This window comes from Pan paniscus, chromosome 13 (genome assembly GCF_029289425.2).
Source record: "Pan paniscus chromosome 13, NHGRI_mPanPan1-v2.0_pri, whole genome shotgun sequence".
Classification (NCBI taxonomy): domain Eukaryota; kingdom Metazoa; phylum Chordata; class Mammalia; order Primates; family Hominidae; genus Pan; species Pan paniscus.
Window position 1 is genome coordinate 142,609,425 of NC_073262.2, and position 18,635 is coordinate 142,628,059.

The window sequence follows — 18,635 nt, forward strand, 5'->3', positions numbered from 1 at the left end:
TTCTGGGTAACAAAGAGAGTGTATTATTTTGCTTTTGCATCTTATGTCATCAACAGCCTAAGCTCAAATCTCCCTTCAAAGGAGTTTGAGACGCTGAGGACGGCCGGCCACGTGAATCTTTCTCAACGTCTCTCTTAAAACATATTGTTCTGTAAATCTGTGGTAATTTTCTCCTTTTGCTATTTCTTCTTCACGTTCTTATTTTTTCTACTCTAATGTAGCACATTACTAAAATAAATACAGTAGGCCTTTAGAAAAACTCTTCAGCATAATGTAAGCCTCAATTAAACCACACCACACCAAACAGTCAGGGCCCAGAGCAGCGTGTGCACGTGTGCAGTTTCGACGTGCCCGCACGCACACAGACGTACGATGGGGAAATTCCCATGGAAACACTTTTATTTCTGGAAGTCGGAAGAAAAACAATGTACACAACCTGAATGACACAGAGCGGCAGCGCTGAAACCACAGGGGCCGCCGAGAGCTGGCCTTTCACAGCAGACCACTGTTTTCCAGTGAGAATGGTGGGCCATTCCAAAACAAAGCTAAAGGGTTCCAAACATCCAGAATGGAAGCTGCTTCCCCCAACTCCATTACCTATACTACAGGATGGATTGCTTTTTGTGAGACCCCTTCTTCCACTGTGCAATTTTTGCATTATTTACCCTCCCCCGATCTTAAAGCTATATGGCGTCCAGGAGAGTGCGGCTGATGCAGCTTGGCCATCACTGTGATGCAGCTGGAGCAGAAGGCGGCCCGTTCACTTCAGCCAGATCCACTTGTCTCCCACCTCGGTGTTGTACCCAGGGCTGTACTTGCGGCCCGGCAGCTGTGGGGGAAAAAGGCATTGGTGCATTCTGTTTAACGTGAATGAATGTTTCCCCAGCTCATAGTTCAATGTCTACCCGGCAGATGCCTGTACTTCATGAGTTCCTTCAGCAATGCTGGTGAGCACATGATCTGTGGCAGGGTCTCCTGTGAGTGCAAGGATGCCACAGGTACACAAACCACAACCCAGCCCTGCCTGCCAGAAGCTTCTGTCCTAGGGCTGGGAGCCACAAATGGAAACGAACTACTGAGTGTTCTCATTAATGTCAGGAGGGTGACAAGAGCCACGGGAGGGGGACAGAGAGCAATGGGTGGCACTTAGGGGAGGCCCTGAGCAGGGACAGCCATGCAGACACAGGGGTGGGGCTGGGACCCAGGAACCACAGTTCACCATCTGAAACACCGAGTTCTCTCTGAAAAAGCCCCGGGTGAAATCCCCTCTGAAGAGGGCCTGCAGAGGCCGGGCCGCTGGCTGTAAGGGGCCCTTGGCGGAGTAGGAAAGCGAGTTTCATCCCGGCCTTTTAAGTAGACATGGGCAGGGTTCAGGAAAACCAGCAAAGGAGGGGGAAGCACTGCAGGACTGACCCTAGCGGGAGCCACTGAACATCCAGGAGCGACAGGACGACAGAGCCCAGGAGGAGCGGATGCTGCCAGAGAGGGCAGCGGGGGGCTGAGCTTGGCAGTGACGGAGCTGCAGAAAGGATGTTACAGCCCCCACTTCTCCCACCATCTGGGAGAGGTCAGGGGCTCAGGTGGCGGTCCACAGAGGCCAACCTCACAGGGCACAGGGAGATCTGGGGTGCAACAAGAGCCCCTGCCAGCACAAAGACGCCTGTTCATGAGGGTAGGCGGCCAGCACAGGGCTGGCTGAGGCGGAAAGAGGAGTGTTGCTCCGCAGGACCACCTCGTTGCGGAGCCAGGAGAAAGCGCCCAGCACGGTGTGTGTCGCCCAGCGATGGCAGGTGGGAAAATGATGAGTTTTTTCATATTTTCAAATCAGCATGGGTACACAGCCAATTTGTGTACACACACACACACACACACACACACACACACCCCTTCCAAATTCTGCCCTTAAGAACAGGTACTAAAACCGTTTTTAAAAGAATCAGCTTTTCCTTTATCCTAATCAGCAGCAGGCATTCATAGCCATCCACACAGCCATGGCTGCCTGGATCACAAGTCACTGAAATGTGCCTTGCCTGGCCTCTGCCACAGTGGCCACGCAGTGACAGACGAACACACAACGCATCCTATGAAGCAGCAGACAGGTCGCCCCAAGACCAGCCATCTCACACACAGGACCCCAGAGCTCTAGGATCTTCAAGGCCCAGGAGCCACCCTTCCTCCTCCCCAGAAAGCCTCTCCTCTCCTAGGTGCACAGCTGCAAAGTGGGCCCTGGAAGTGGAGGGGCCGGTGCTCTGTTAGTTCGTTCTTGCACTGCTATAAAGACATACCCGGGGCTGAGAAATGCAGAGAGAAAAGAGGTCTAATTGGCTCATGGTTCTGCAGGCTGTGTGGGAAGCATGGTGCCAGCATCTGCTTCTGGGAAGGCCTCAGGAAGCTTCCAATCAAAGTGGAAAGCAAAGCAGGGGCAGGTACGCCACATGGTGGGAGTGGGAGCAAGAGCAAGAGCACGAGGCGGGTGGGGGGTGGGAGCTGCCATATACTTTAAAATGAGAGGTCCCACGTGCACTCCGTGAGAACATACTACCTCAAGGAGGGCACCAAGCCTTTCATGAAGGATCTACTCCCATGACCCAGACCCCACCCACCAGACCCCACCTCCAACAGGGGATCAGATTTCTATGTGAGATCTGGAGGGACAGACATCCTAACTACATCAATGCTTATCTAAAGGCGGGGGGGGGGGGGGTGTGGCACAGCCAGCCTCCAGCTTTCCGGCCCAGGACACAGTGTGGATACAGACGGTTTTGTTTGGGTACCAGGAGAATTCTGGGACACACAAGAAAAAAGAAAAACCCAGCTCCTTCAGGAGTTTGAAATCCGAAAAGAGACTGAGATGAAAGCCCAGGTCATTCAGCCAGTGATGCCAAGACAGCCCGGGGGTTTGGTATTCTGGGATCCCAGCAGGGGGCGCAGGCAGCTAGTCTGGCAGAGTCCAGGGAGGCGTCAGGAGAGTGAGGGACCCTCCAGGGTCAGGGGGATCCCCCAACACTGCTGCTCGAACTACAGGTGTCTACAAGTGGCAGGAAGACCGCAGGAGAGGGACGTGACTTTCTGGCTTCACGGTCTGACAAGACCTTTGGTGTAAGGTGTGACCTGTGTCAGACGGGCTGTAGGTGCTGTTTCTAGACTGGGGAGCAGTGATGGGCACCTGGGGCTGGCCTCAAAGGGCCTGACGGGGTCAGGAAGGCCTGGGTGACAGAGAGAAAGAGCTGGTCAGCCCCAGGGAAGGTAAGTGTCCGGTCTGCTTATAGAATATGTGCAGGGTGTGGGGGCTACATGGCAGGTTGCCCCATAGAGATGACCCGTGGGCAGTTGGAAACCTGCGTCTGTGGCTTAGAAGACAGGGCTGTGGAGCCACCTCCCAGTAACTGAGGGAGGCAGCGCCATGTGAGCCGACCATCCAGGGTGCTGGACAAGAGAAGAGGCCGAAGAGCAGCACTGCATGGCTGAGGCCTGAGGCTGCAGAGGGACTGAGGAGTGAGGCGCACAGGCCACCGCAGGAGCTGGGTGTGACCACGCGTGACATATGGGGCCTCGCGTCACGGTCACCAGATGGCCACTAGCTCTGCACGAAGACAGGAGGAGCAGGGTGGGAGGAGACTACACTAGCGGGGAAGCAGTCAGCAGCTGAGGAAGGGGACACAACGCCTGGGCCACCTTTCACATGCCAGGTAATGGCACATATGTCTATGCCTGCACGCCCATGCATGTGCAGGGGGCTGGTAGGCGGGGTCTCTGCATCAAGAAGTGGTGGAGATCTCTATCTCCAGATGCCCAGCCCCCAGAACCTGTGAACCCATGACCTCACCTGGCAAAAGGGCCTCTGCAGCAGGAGACTGGGAGATCATCTGGGTTATCTGGGTGGGCCCCAGGCCATCACTAGGGTCCTCAGAAATCAGAGAAGGAGATGTGACAATGGAAGCAACAGCCACAGTAATGTGGGGCCAGGTGCTGAGGAATGTGGGCGGCCTCTAGAAGCTGGAAAGGGAAAGGACATCAATCTCCCCTTGAGCCCCCGGAAGGAGCCAGCCCCGCCTGCACCCTGATTTTAGAACCTCTGCCTCCAGATCTTTAGGAGGATGCATGTGTACTGTTTTAAGCCGCTAGAGAGTGGTAGCTGGCAGCAGCAGCAACAGACAACTCCTGCCGGGTGTCTGCTTTTTATGATGGGAGATACCGGGTCACGTCTGTACACCAGGAAGAAAAAAACTGTGCAGGGGAACAGGTCGAGGATGCAGGAGAGTGTGGGTCAACCCCAAGAACACAAACCCGGAGGGAGGGGCAGGCCAGAGAGCTGTGAAAGCAGCAAGGCCCTCCAGGAACACTGCCGGCGAGGACACCTCCAGCAGAACCACACTCAAACACGACTGCGGCAGCCAGGAAACGGTAACGCTGTAGTTGGTTCCACATCTGAGAGGTGGTCCTGCCAGAAATTCATTTCTTTTTCCCTAAAGGACCAACTGCAGAATTAAGCCCAAAGAACAGAAAGTTGACACCTGAACAAAAGATCACCGAAAGGTTTTCCCGTTTAACCAACCTGCTGCAAACCCACACGACGGCCAGCAGGCGCCTCTCTTAAGACGCCCTGGGTCAGCTTCCCCAGGGTTTTTCAATTAAAGTTGTCATTTAATGTTTTACCCAAACACAGGACCAGCCACGCAGGTCTGTTCACAGCAGTACTGACAGAGGAAGGGCTGGGTTTGGGACAGTCTGGCTCCGTTTTCATCTTTGCAAATAGAATTTTAAATCAGAGCAGATAATAGAAACTAGCAGAATACCAAACCTGCTAAGTCCAGCCAGTGGCCATTAATTGTCTCGGAAAGTTTGTGTCTGGACTTCTCGGGCAGCAGTTAACTGGCCTTTGATACCCAGGAGGGTTCTCAGATCCTGGGGGTCTCTTTTCAGTGTTTTAGGCCAACAGAGAACCATGCGGGGGGGAGGGGTTCATTTGCAACATCTCACACCAGGAAAATGCAAAATCATCCACTTTGTTTACATGACTACTTCACGTCTGTATCGGCTAATTTAAAGTAAGCCTTCCACCCCCAAAACCCAGTGCTCATTCATCACATGAGAAAACGCGCATGGTAACGCCTCGGAGGAAAGCAGCAAAGCCCGTTCCCTCGCAGGGCAGCCTCACTCCGGGAGCCGCAACGGGCCTCGTCAGACCTTCCTCCCGAGCCACGCTTTCCCGGATCTGCTCGTTCACGGTGCCCGGGTGCGTGACACCCATGTGTGTGGCTGTGCGTCCAAAGGTTGAGATGCAAAGGGCATGCGGTGAACTATCTCAGGTGAACTATGAAGGCCGTACACCCACTTTAAAATGAAAAGAAAATCATTTTCCTCCTGTCAGAAGTCAGGGCTTCTGCCGAGTATATACCGGGTGAGCAAACCAAGAATCCCTAAGGAGCAAAAGAAGAAAGAGCGCCTAACAGAAAAAGGAACAAACGCCTCCAATGCTCATCCTCCGCAATCCCCTCTACCGTACAATGCGAATGGAGTTTCCCTCGCTGGATCTCTGAATTCAAGGCATTTTGGACTCATTAGATTCACAGGGCTCTGATAAGTTTAACACTTTCAGGAGGCTCTTTCCCTGTATTCCATTTTCCATTAGAAATCAAAAAGGAAGTTTATTGAAGGGAAAAAAAACTCAATAAATTACAAAGCCAAACATTCCAAGTCCTCTTCCAGAGCCAAGCAGCTAAGCTGCCCTCCACCCGTGACCCTGGCGTGTGTCAGTCCCTGGTGGCCCACCCGGAGTGTTCCAGGGCGAGGCTTGGAGCTGGGAAGGGATTTTAGACAGTGCACTGGGAGGCACCCTGCCCAGTCACTGGCAACCTGGGCTGACTCAGTGTAGAAACCAAGTTCCTTTCCCTAAGAGCTGCTGGTCACGGGGGGGCTGGGCTGGAAATGACAACCCCCCCCCTCCGGCCCCCGATGGAGCCCAGACATGGAGAATGAGCAGGGTGGGCTTCCATTCCAGGCTGCAGAGGGTGTGAACATTTGTACTAGCAGATACAAAATGACACATGAGGGTGTGCACACTGCAGCCCAGCCTGCTTGGGGATGTGGCCCAGCCTGTTTGGGAATGTGGATCTGTACTTTCTTCTCCCGGAAAACCCCACAGGACCGGACTTGTTCCCACCCGTGCATCCTGATTCATATACAGGAAAGACTGGAGAAGAGACAGTATTGGACACTCTCATCAAACCCACTCGTGATTTCCCCCAAATATCTGCGTGCAAATCCGTGTGTCAGAAGTCCACGCTTAATGTAAACTAACATGATGATTTTCCTGACCCTCACAGTTAAGAGGGTGAATGGCACACACACACAGGTGCTACCCTCTCCCCCACCAACCGGAAGGCTACAAAGAAACCTGAACAAGGCTGCCTGAGGGAGGGGCCCTGGGCGGCTGGGGAACAAAGAAGGAACATTACTCTCATCTTTTGAATTTTACAGCATGTGCAAGGATTTCCTTTTTTTTTTTTTTCCTAAGAGAGAGAGATTAAGTAACTTGCTGAGGGTGGCACACGGCCAGTGTGTTCACAGAGCTAGAATTGGAGCCGTGTCCCCTGGCTCCTGAGTCTGCTCCTAACCACTGGCCCACACTGTACATCACTCTGTGCCTCTTCTAGCCTAGGGCTGTGTCTGTTCCCAGTTTTCCCGTCATAAATAACACCGATGTGCCCCCTCTAGATTTATGTGCTTGAGATAAATTTCTAGAAATGGAACTGCTTGCTTAAGGAAAAACAATAAACAGAGCAATAGATGCTGACGCAGCCATCGGAATGGGTTGAATTTAATAACGCCGAGATGCTGCTCCAGATCATTATGCTGCTGCTTACACTTCGGGGCTGATTCAGAGCCTTGGTTTCTCGTTATGAATTTATACCAGGCTCTTGGCCTTTTATTGCCTCATGCACAGGTCGGCAAACTGTAGCCCACAGATCAAATCTCGCCGCTGACTGTTTCTGTAAATGAGGCCTCACTGGCACAACCTGGCCCATGCATTTACACACAGGCTGGTGGTGCTTTCACACGGCACAGAGTTGAGCGGCTGTGAGAGGCTGTGTGGCCCACAGAGCTGGGAACCTTTACTCTCCGGCTCTTTAAAGGAAACCTTTGCTGATCACTGGCCTAAGAAAGACAGGAAGGTAACAACAAGACAGTAAAGCTGAGTCCACGACGTGGTTTAAGTTCACTTAGCCCACAATTACTTCCTAAGTGCCCACAGGTACGAGGTCCTGTGCCGGCTAAGTGCCCACAGGTGCCAGGTCCTGTGCTTGGCAACAGCGGGGAACAGGGTGATTCCCCAGCTCCAGGTGAGGTCGCAGAGGCAGCTGAAACGTGCTGTTCTTTGATCCAAAGTGACGCCACTGAGTTTGTGTGATTCACCGTAAGGACTGGATGAGTTCTGATGTTAGAAAAGTGTCCACTTCTAAATGCTACAGCCAACCTGGGATCTGTGCCATGAGGGCCAAGGCTGTACAATGAGGCTTCTCCCAGGCTCTTCTCTTGGGTGCACAATTTAGACATGCCCTATATAGTGCTTCAAATGCCAGCTGTTCGCACAGAAATCAGTCAAGGAAAAATATATATACACACACACACACACACACACAGTCACTCATTCTAATGGAGGAAACTCCTTCTACTGGTGAAACACTGTGTCCTAACTACTTTGAGAGAGATGAACCAAGCCAGTCCTCTCTTCTCTGGCTAGAAAATCCTAGAAACGAGTTGGAATGTGGGAGAAGTCCAAAGTAGAAGATGGAAGGTGATGGAGGGCGAAAAGGGTGGAGAAATCCTACCTGACCAACACGGAGAGAGGCTTCAGGTGCAGACAGCGTGCGGATCAGCAGGGAAGAGGTGACCATTCAGGAGAAGGGAGGAGGCAGCAAATGCACGCAATGCGCAGAGCACGGCCTCCGCCGAGCAGCGAGCACAGACTTCAGCCTTGTGGTCTTAAAGAAGCCCTGACATGGAAAAATGCCCCCTCCCGAAATACACTCCAGACTTCAGTTAACGTGAACTATGCAGCTCCTGGGCAATCAGTTATACTGTTAGGGCCTAAGTGAGAGGCACCAGGCCAAGTAATAGTCAACAGTTTCCTTTCATGAGGCAGTAACAGGGTCTGTACTTGCCTCCCAGCCAGATACATTTAGAAACTGGAGAAACTGAGTCTGGCGGTTGCATCTGACTCTGGGCGGGACACAGTGACTAGATTTTACGGAGTAGAGCACTAAAGGGGTGGGGCCTAGGCAGAAAAAGAGCTCCAGAAATCTGCACAGGGGACCCACTCGGTCTCTGGCTGAGTAGCCATCAGTGTGTGCAGGGGGTAAAACTCCATGAAGCTGGACAAAGTCGACTTCTGGGAAAGAACAGTTTCCAGGGAGTTGCAAGTAGATGACTCCCAGAGTTCACTTAGGGCTGAGAGTCGGCGAGCTCCCACTGGCCAGAGCAGAGGGGCCTCTCACTGCACGCATGCAGCATTCAACAGGGACCCCATGGCCATGCCTTGATACTGGGCTAAGCCCTTCCTGAAGAAAGCCCATTGCAGGCTCACCAGAAAGCTGAAACATCAAGCCTCAAAAGGTTTACACTGACTTGCAAGTACCTTAACTGCTGTCAGAAAAAAAGTTCTAACACAGTTCAAAGGAATAGAATAAGATCTAGCACTCAAAAACATAAAATTTGCAACGTATGGCAAAGCAATGAGACATCTCTCGGCATATGAAACAGGAAAATGTAACCCATAACAAGGGGAAAATATCAAGCCAACTCAGAACTGACAAAGACGATGAATTAGGAAACAAAGACATTACAACAGCTGTTATAAAAATGTTCAGTATGCTCTAAGAATTAAACGAAAAACATAAGGAGAGAACTGGAAAACATAAAAAGCACCAAAGAGAATTTCTAGAGCTAAAAAATAGGATTCCTAAAACACAATTCTATTGGATAAGTGTGGTGGCCATGAAAATGTGCTCTGCCGAGCTCCTACTGCAGGGAGGAAAGTGTGCTCCTCTGCAACGCTCCTGCCACTCCTGACCCTGCATCTGCTGAGCCTCAGGATCTGCTGCCTGTTGGTGCCACGGCCACGCACATTACAGAATGTGCCTGGTCAGTGATGAAGCACAGAAGAGCTTCTGGTGCCAGCTGTTCCTGTGGACATGGGACTCCCTGACAGGCATCTTTGGCTCTAGGACACTCATCAGCCTGGCCAAATCTTTCCTGGATTCTTTCCTCCTGTCTCTTGTCACAGTCCCGCAAGGAAGAGCAAAGGCTCTCCTGCCACCTCAGACTTCCTCTCCCTGATCCTTCAAAGGTGTTTTCTTCCAACAGACCTCTTCGACATCTAATCTCTTGGCTTCTGATTCTTGGAAGACCTAAACCAACACAATGCACTTAATAGCATATCATACACCCACAGAAGAAAAGATAAGTGAGCTTGAAGGCAGAACAGCAGAAACTATCCAAAATTAGGCACAGAAAGAAAAAGGCCAAAAACAAATGGACAGAGTCACAGGGACCTGTGGAAAATAGCAAGTCACCTAATGCATGGATACATAAGAGTCCCCAAAAGGGGGAGGATAGAAAAAAATCTGAAGAAATAATAACCAAACACTTTCCATGTGTTCTGAAAATGATAATCCTGCCACCCAAGAAACTCAATAAACCCCAGGCAGGATAAATACCAAGAAAACCACGCAGAGGCATGCCATAATTAAATTATGAAAAACTAGTAAGAAAAGGATCACGAGAAAATCTTACAAACAACCAAAGGGAAAAAAGGTTCATCAGGGACAAGAACCAAAGCTAGGAAGAACTGCAGTCTTCTCATTAGAAACTATGCAAGCCAAGAGGCAATGGAATATCTTTTATGTGTTGGAGGGGGAAAAAAAAACTGTCAACCTAGAATTCTATATCAAAAGAAAATACTCAACAAAATGAAGTCGAACTATATATTTTCAGAAAAGCAACAGCTAATAGAATTCACTGCTCCCAGACCTGTTCTATAACAACTGCTAAAGGAAGTTATTCACACAGGAGAAAGATGATGCCGGGTGGAAACTCAGGTCCACACAAAGGAATGAAGCACATCAGAAATGGTAGAGGGAAGGATAAAAGACTAAAAGACTAAAAGATTGTTTCGATCTCTTTAAAAGATAACTTACTGTTTAAAGCCAAAATCAAAACAGTCCATTGTGTGGTTTCTGTGAAAGTATATGAGAATAACAGCACAAAGAACACAGAGGGCAGGAACAGCTGTGGCCTCGGGCCAGATACCTGCATTCTGTGTGAGGCGGTTAAATGCTGACAAGGTGTGGATTGACTGTGACAAGTTAGAGTTGCCCGTGGTGAAACCCTACGGCAATCATCAGAAATGAAATAAAGAGGGGTAGCTCGTAAGGCCACAAAGGAAATAAGATGGAATTACAGTACATAACCATTCTAAAAAGAACTTAGGAAAAGATGTAAATGTGAATCTCACCTGCTATTATATATGGTTGAAATGTAAGGTAAGAAGGAGCAGGTAGTTCAGCCAGAGAGGGCACCTCACCTCCCTCTAAGAAAGTTCCTATCCAGGGTTTGGCTAATAACAACAGATGTCACTGAATCATTCATTTTTATGGACAAACTTCTCTGTGTCATTATTTCAGTTTAAGCAAAGACAGCCTCTAACACTTAACAGCCCTACTATTGCTCTAGGCAGTTACTTATCAGAGAACTACAGTAATGAAAGAAGTGCCATACAAAAACATTCTCAAATGCTACTTTGTAAGAAGAAAGCAGAAAAGAACTTATTTGGTGAGTGAATGTGATTAACTTGATAGTAGATATATCTCAGGAAATGTCATTCAGGAGAAAGCCAAAGAAACCTCCTGAACAAGCACCTCCCCGCCCAGGTACATCGCAAGGGTCTCCAAGTAGGTCTTCCTTGAGTGTGGCAGCTGACTTGCTATTCCTGGCCAAGGCCATGGCTTTTCTCTATTGAACACCTATGCCACTCACTCTTTTTGAAGTGCTGTCCTGAGCCACCTCTGCCTCCTCGAATCCTGCCATGAAATAATGCCCCTTCCTTCTCAGAGCTCCCTTCGTCCTTTGACTTTTCCTTTGGTACTCATCGAAAAGTTATGTCCAATGCAATCATTGATACACTTACTGATATTAGTGGGCAGCCTCTAAGTAGAAGCCTTTTTACTAGTGTTATTTCCTGTGACCCTGACAGCATGAGGTAAAGGAAGGCACAGTCTCTGTTTTAAAAGAGACAGGGTGTTCAGAGACTTGACTTGCCCAAGGTCATGTGGCTAGCTGGTGGCAGGCTGAAAGTGGAGCCCCGATCTTTTAATGATCAAGTCCAGGATCTTTTTCCCACTAAAGCATGTAAATATTCGTTGAATTAAATTGTAACTTTTAGTGTGCTAACTCTTAAAAATAACACAATAAGTTCTTTCCTCAATCACATACTACTTACACGAGGTTTTACTGAATTCCCCTCATTCCCTCCAATTTTCCATTTATCTGTCAATCAGCATATATATAGTAAAGGTATGTTGCTCAAGGTCTCAGCTATGAGATTTCTTGGGTGTCTGTTAGGTTATGGTCCACAATCCACTCTACCCGGATAAAGGTGACTCCAATCTTTCTGCAGGTCCTTTCGTATGTAACTCAAAGCACTTCCCTTGGGGGATGTTTATATCCTAGTAGTCACCTCAGGGACATTCAAGGATGCTCAGTTTCCCAGCTGAAAGAGTTTTCATGAAGGATGTGTGTGTGTGTGTGTGTGTGTGTGTCTACATGTATACATATATTGATAAATATTATACATATAAATAAATGTGTATATTCCAGCAACAAACCCTTTATTGTATTACTGTAAATATATAAATTAAACAAAAAAAACGATGGAGTGAGGGCCTGTGTACTGGGTGGGCTTCACTCCGCTGGGGCAAGCAATGGGTTATGCCCGGCATGACTGGCTCCCTCTCTCAAGATGCACTAAGGAGCTTCAAAATACTGCACAGTTCTGGGGTGATTTGGAAATTCCAGTTTCCAACTCCTATTTTCCATTATAACATATAAATGCTAATCAATTCTGCTTGGAGTTTTTCATTAATTTTAAAGAAGAGCACTATAGATATTAAAGACACTTCTCTGATACACAATTTCCCTTAATTTCCATTACTGTAGAACACAAATCGAATATAACAAAATTGGCATCAATTTTCAAAAAATCTTTTAACAGTCAACTTTCAAAAACCATATTTTTATTTTGAAAATGTGTGTTCTATTTTTTAACACATAAAACTATAGCTTCCTACAAATATATCGTTATTTAGCTGTCATATTTGTTGCAATGAGTATTAACAATAGTTCAAATGTCTTAATCCTCCTTAACTCTTATTAGCTGTGAATAATAGAAAAGCTCCTAACTTAAGTGCTTGTTTTAAACCTGAAAATGGTATGCTTTCTAAAAATTCTAAAGTAAATACAATCATATGTAACACACTGTAAAGTCAGGGCACTTGGTTTTCCAGATTGCATGTAAGACAGTATCTTACCACTTTCCATCAGTAGACAGGCAGATACCACATACCACAGCAATCACATACAAACCAATGGACCTGGTAAAGATCACCTTTTATGCTCATCATCTTCTTCGAGGGACACATGCTGATAATTTTCCATACACAGAGATGTAAATAACTCGGGCATACAGATTAACGCTGAGTTTCTATGATTAATTTCCACAGTGCAGGTGGCAGGGCACAAAGTGGAGAGAACACTGAAGGCATTACACATTTACTTTCAAACCTAATTAAGTAACTTATAAACTGAAAATTTGTATTTTAACACAACTAGATACCAAACTGAGTTCCAAGTAAGTTCTGAATGTCATGAGGAATCTAAAGCAGTCACGTCTGGCCTTCCGTCTCCCGCATGTTTAGGTAAACTGATCCTAGTGCCTTTCTGTAAGGTGAATTTCATAAAGGCAAGAACACACAGTATTAACATATTAAAGTTAATAAAAACATCTCTATTTTAAAAAATGGTAAGGGAGAACTCAATACTGAAAATGAAAACAACTTGAGATAGTAAAAGAAACAAAAATAGCAGGCGAGAAAACAGAAGATTCTGTTGTCCTAGCAACTATCTTGGACACGATCAGCTTCAAGGAGGGAGCACAGTATATTAACAGCATCTGGCTTCCTTCCATTGAAAAGAGACTGAACTGGTAAAATAGAAACCAAATCACAGTTTGTCTAATCCAAAGAAGGGCTGTACAGAAATAAAAAGTGACCTGATACAATGTTTAAAACGTGACTTTAAAAAATCAGCAGCCTGTCCTGCACACATTCAGTATTTTCATGAACTTACACAGGGTCAATTCTGGGCACAAAATGAGGAGGGTCGCTAAGGAAAAACATGTTCATATATATTGCTCAGACCCCAGGTACACATGCCCCACTGAAAATGCTGCTTTACTTATTTATTTTTATTTAATTTTAGTTTTTTTGAGATGGAGTCTCACTCTGTTGCCCAGGCTAGAACGCAGTGGCAATTCTGGCCCACTGCAACCCCCGCCTCCTGGGTTCAAGTGATTCTCATGCCTCAGCCTCCCGAGTAGGTGGGATTACAGGTGCTCGCCACCACGCCTGGCTAATTCTTGTGTTTTTTAGGAAGAGACAGGGTTTCTCCATGTTGGCCAGGCTGATCTCCAACTCCTGACCTCAAGTCATCCGCCCGCCTCAACCTCCCAAAGTGCTGGGATTACAGGCGTGAGCCACTGCACCCAATGAAAACGCTGTTTTAGATGAAAACTTGGATTCCTGAGGCATCAGTGCCCTAGCGCTGGGTGTCGCCTAGAGTGTGGACAGGTGCCTGAGAGCCATCAGGACACTAGCCAGACAAGTGACAGGACAAACACTCCAAGGTCACAGGATCAACAAAACCAAAAATCATAAACCCTTCTATTCATATGAAAATCTAAGATCCACTCTGCTGTGAAAAGGTCTTTCTTTACTCGTCTGTGTACCCGTGTCACCAGCATGTTCATCAAATGAGAGTGTGGATGTCCCCTCCAAATCTCATGCTGAGATGTAACTCACAGTGTCAGAGGTGGGGCCTGGTGGGAAGTGTTTGGATCATGTGGGCGGATCCCTCATAAACGGCTTGGGCCATCTCCTTGGTGATGAGTGAGCTCTTACTCTGAGTTCACACAAGACCTGGTCATTTAAAAATATGTGACACTCTACCACCAAAGAGCTGGTCATTTAAAAATATGTGACACTCCGCCACCAAAGAGCTGGTCATTTAAAAATATGTGACACTCTGCTGCCCCATTCTCTTGCTCCTGCCTTATTAGGATGTACCTGCTTCCCCTTTACCGTCTACCATGATTGTAAGTTTCCTGAGGCCTCCCCAGAAGCAGAAGTTGCTATGCTTCCTGTACAGCCTGCAGAACCGTGAGCCAATAAAACCCTCTTAAATAAATTATCCAGTCTCAGACATTTATTTATAGCAATGCGAGACCAGCCTAATACAACCCCCACACCTTAGTCTGTGCATGGTGCTCACCCCAGGGGCCCTGCAAGAAGCAGGGAAATGGGAAGCAGCATGGCCGCCCGGCCACACTTGCCCAAATGTGAGTCCTGCCCTCCCAGAAGCTGCAGGACCTCAGAAAGCCACTGTGTCCAACTGCTCATTTGCAAATGGGAATAAGAATAATAGTGTCTTCTTGTGGCAACAGCATAGTGCCCAGCACACAGAAGATGCTCGGGGTGACCTGGTATTGTTACCACCGTGATCAGCAGCAGAAGTGGTGCCCTCTTCAGCCTCAGTCTCTCTGCTCCTTCCCCTTCTTGTCAGGTCCTACTCAGCCCATGACACTCCAGCCCCCAGCCCATAATCCTTCCTTCCACCAGCCTCTCCCCACCTCGCAGGTCATGGCTGCCAGATTAATCCTAAGTGCCTCCTGGATCAAGTGTCCACACTTCCTCCCTATTGCCAACCACCCTCCTGGATCCCAGACCGTCAGTTCTGTATCTCTCGCTGTTCCCAACCAAAGCCACAGCACCAGCCAGGAAAATGTCATCTTAACCATCACTCCACATCATCCATTTAGTAGTCTTACCTTGAGCTCTGGGTCTCCGTTTTAAAATTTATCTGATAGGGTTTCTAATAGTCAAGAAGTTACTCTAAATAAAGCCCATAAATCCTCAGTATCTATGAATCTTAAATTCTGGTTCAAATTCCAACATCTCTGACAACCTTTCTTAATTATCCCATCAATGCTGATAAGAAGTTCTTTACACTGCAATTCAAGACTTGGTTATATAACAATGTGCAATGCTCTCTGATTCTGTTATATTTGAACTCCTCGGGTTAATCTCATGCCTGCTGTAACCCCCACGTGGCTTAGGATGAAAAGTAAGCTCCACAGTCCACCCTGAGACCCTGTGCCATCTCGCCCCACTCGTCACCCTCCCCACCTGCTCTGTCTCCTTTCCCTTCACATCATGCTCACCCCAGGGCCACTATCTCCTTTCCCTTCACATCATGCTCACCCCAGGGCCACTATCTCCTTTCCCTTCACATCATGGCCCTTGCCGGCCATGCCCTGCAGCCTCCGGCCTTCACAGCCATCCTCCTTCTCCCTCAACTGCCCCCCTACAAGACTCTTTCTACTTGGCAAACTCATACTCATCCTGTGAGGTGCGAGTCTTGAGATCCCAGACACAGCAACCTACCGCACATCCCTACCCTCTCACGGGTCCCCACAGCCTCTGGGATTCCATCGCATCATCTGCGCACGTGTCTCTGCCGAGTCTCCAGGGTGTGGAAACTGGGCTGTGTCTCTAGCCCTGGTGCAGTGTCTGGCACCGAGTGCGGTGAAATGGGGGCCAAATGAATGCACAGGGAAGGTGGAGCTCCAACCGACAGGCTGAACCACTCTTGAGTGTACTGAAGAGTGACAAGGAGGAGCCACAGCAGAAGGCGAGGCGACTCCACCATGTGGAGCCAGAAACTATGAGCTGTGGCAGAGGCTGAGAGCGCTCAGAGTGGCCCTAGGAAGGAGTTCCGGTAAAAAGACATGATTCTCTCAGTAAGAGCAGCTCCCAGAACACTGGCAACTTCTGGGGCACCACTGATTTAGACAACTGCAACCCAAACAGCAGCTGTGCACCTCTTATAATTACACAAGGGCAAGCAAAGCAAAAATTACAGAACCCCAAGAAGAAAAACGAGTTGGCTGGACCCCTCCCAGACTCAGGTCTTGGTGCCTTTGACTCCATCCAGCCACAGGAAGAGCTGGGAAACCTTCCCCCGCCAAACAGATCTCCCTAAACTCAGACTGGAAGCCAGGTTCAGGGATAAGGAAAGACAGACAAGAGAGACAGTAAGTCTAGAATGGGCAACTGGACCTTCTTCCTAACAGTAACGAAGGCCGCTGGACCCCACCTGCTGTCTTCTCGTGTTGTTCAAAGTCACCCATCCATTGGCAGGTGCAGGTGGGTGAGCACAGGCACGTGGGATCCGGAGCCCCATGAGCTGCCACTGCTCCTGCCAGCGTCCCGCCACTGTCCCTGAGTGTGGCGTGCTAGGCCCTCTAACTCGCCCCTGACACTGCTCCTGTTTCTGGAGTCCCCATTTAAGGGTGCAGTTGATGGGAAAGAGCAGGCTTTCCAGACACCTAGAAGAGGCAGCCAGGCCCTTCCCGCAGGTGAGAGGATTCACAGGGACCTGAACCACTGTGTGGAGATCTGACTCCACGAGTGCTCCACAGCTGGACGACCGTGCCCCTTAAAGGCCAGTCAAGACATCTCCAAAACCAATCTGTTCCAGAGAGACTCATTAGCCATCACATCCAGGATGTTCAACCATGCATATTTATAATGTTAAGCACACAAACTGCTGCTTTCACACTAGGAGAACGTAAATATGACACATCAAATGGCTGTAATCTACTGTCTGGAACTGGCCCTGTGATGTGAAGAGCACTAGTGGATTTTAATCAAGGAATGAGATGCTTCGATGACAATGGCCAACGTGGTCACTGGGCCTGGTCAACCACCCAGCATGGGTCAGCTGGCTTTCTCACCTACCCTCGCAGCACCCTGGATGTAGGTTCTATGCCTTCACTCCACACATGGCCAATCCAACAGAGTGTCTCCCCATGGGAGGAAAGAGCCCTCACCCACCCCTCCAGCCTCCCCTCAGCAGACTAGGGTGGGGTCCTATGAAACAAACAGCCACGCCGGCTTGGTGAACTGGGATCTCTGATGAGCTGAGAGGGCCCCCCTGCCTCTGGGATCCCTGCTTGGTGAACTGGGATCTCTGATGAGCCGAGAGGCCCCCCTGCCTCTGGGATCCCTGCTCCATCAACGGTCCCATTCCTCTCTTGCATCTTTTCCCTCTTTCCACAAGCACTTACCCTTTTGCCTATAAACACACTGAGAATGCCTTAGCCCTTAAAAACAAGACAAAATAATAAGCTATAGAAGATAGAATCTCTAATTCCCACCAGTCTCCTGACACTTCTCTCAAGGTTCACCTATGACCTGGTCATCAACGCAGTATCCTGGGCATGGTCAACCTTCACCACCCCGACCTTCCTGCGGCCTCTGACAGACACTGAAGCTCCTCTACAGGCTCCTCTGCTGGCGCCCAGGGCCCACACAGTCTGGCCTGCCTCCTAATACTCTGGCAAGCTTGGTCCTCTTCACCAGCTCTTCTTCCTTTCAGCAGAAAGCTCTTCTGACCAACCCCAATTGGACCACTCACAAGCCAGCCTACACAGGACGCCAAGTGGCAGGACCTGCTCCCACTGGCCCGCAGGCACTTCTGTCCCTCCCACCAAGTGGTATGAGTCAGTGGTCTGTTTCCCAGCAGCGACGCCAGTTGTACTTGTCATTGCAATTGCAAAATTTAATTAAATGTTATGAAAACTACGCGTCTGAAAAGGAAGAGCTGCTGTTCTGTTAAAACTAGGCTGCAACACTTTGGAACCATTTGATGAAGGTGAGTCGCTAAAATAAGGTCTATTGAAATAGGTGTGGGCGAACCACCTGTAGGTGATTTGGGGAAGAATTCTGTCTTCCCACCGTTTGTATGCTTTTTAGAAACCTAAAAAAGGAGTTTCTGCTTATAAAAGAACTTGAGCTCTAATAAAAAGTATCTTAAAAGACATGGAGCTCTTTTCATGTGAAAGTTAGAATAACGGCTTTGTTTCAATATATAAGCTCCAAACAGATTTCAGAAATTAGCTCAGACACAGGGTGGGCGAGCCTCCCCAGCGTCACACCACTCCCTGAGAAGTGCGCTCCTGTGTAACCCTTTCTGGGCTCATCCATCCATCAGTAAATTAAATTAAACATAAGGGTCAGGAAAAGATCCATGAGGAAGTATGCCTGGGATTCCTAAATTAAAGCCTTTACACCAAAGTTCCTTTGTCACAAACGGCAAATTCCTATCTTAGAACCCCACCCCACAGCCCACCCCACCCAGCTGCCACTACCTGTCTCTAACGTGCTTTATAGTTAGAACCCCACCCCACAGCCCACCCCACCCAGCTGCCACTACCTGTCTCTAATGTGCTTTATAGTTAG

The 18,635-nt window shown here is 48.6% G+C and overlaps 1 protein-coding gene across 1 annotated transcript in view; it reads right to left on the reverse strand.

Moving 5' to 3' along the window:
* Positions 1-381: 381 nt before the first annotated feature.
* NDUFA10 (NADH:ubiquinone oxidoreductase subunit A10) overlaps positions 382-18,635 on the reverse strand; it is a 68,573-nt gene continuing 50,319 nt past the window's right edge. The window contains exon 10 of the mRNA XM_034955516.3: positions 382-829. Coding sequence (XP_034811407.1) covers positions 761-829 — 69 coding nt within the window. The 3' untranslated portion in view covers positions 382-760. The remainder of the gene's footprint in view (positions 830-18,635) is intronic.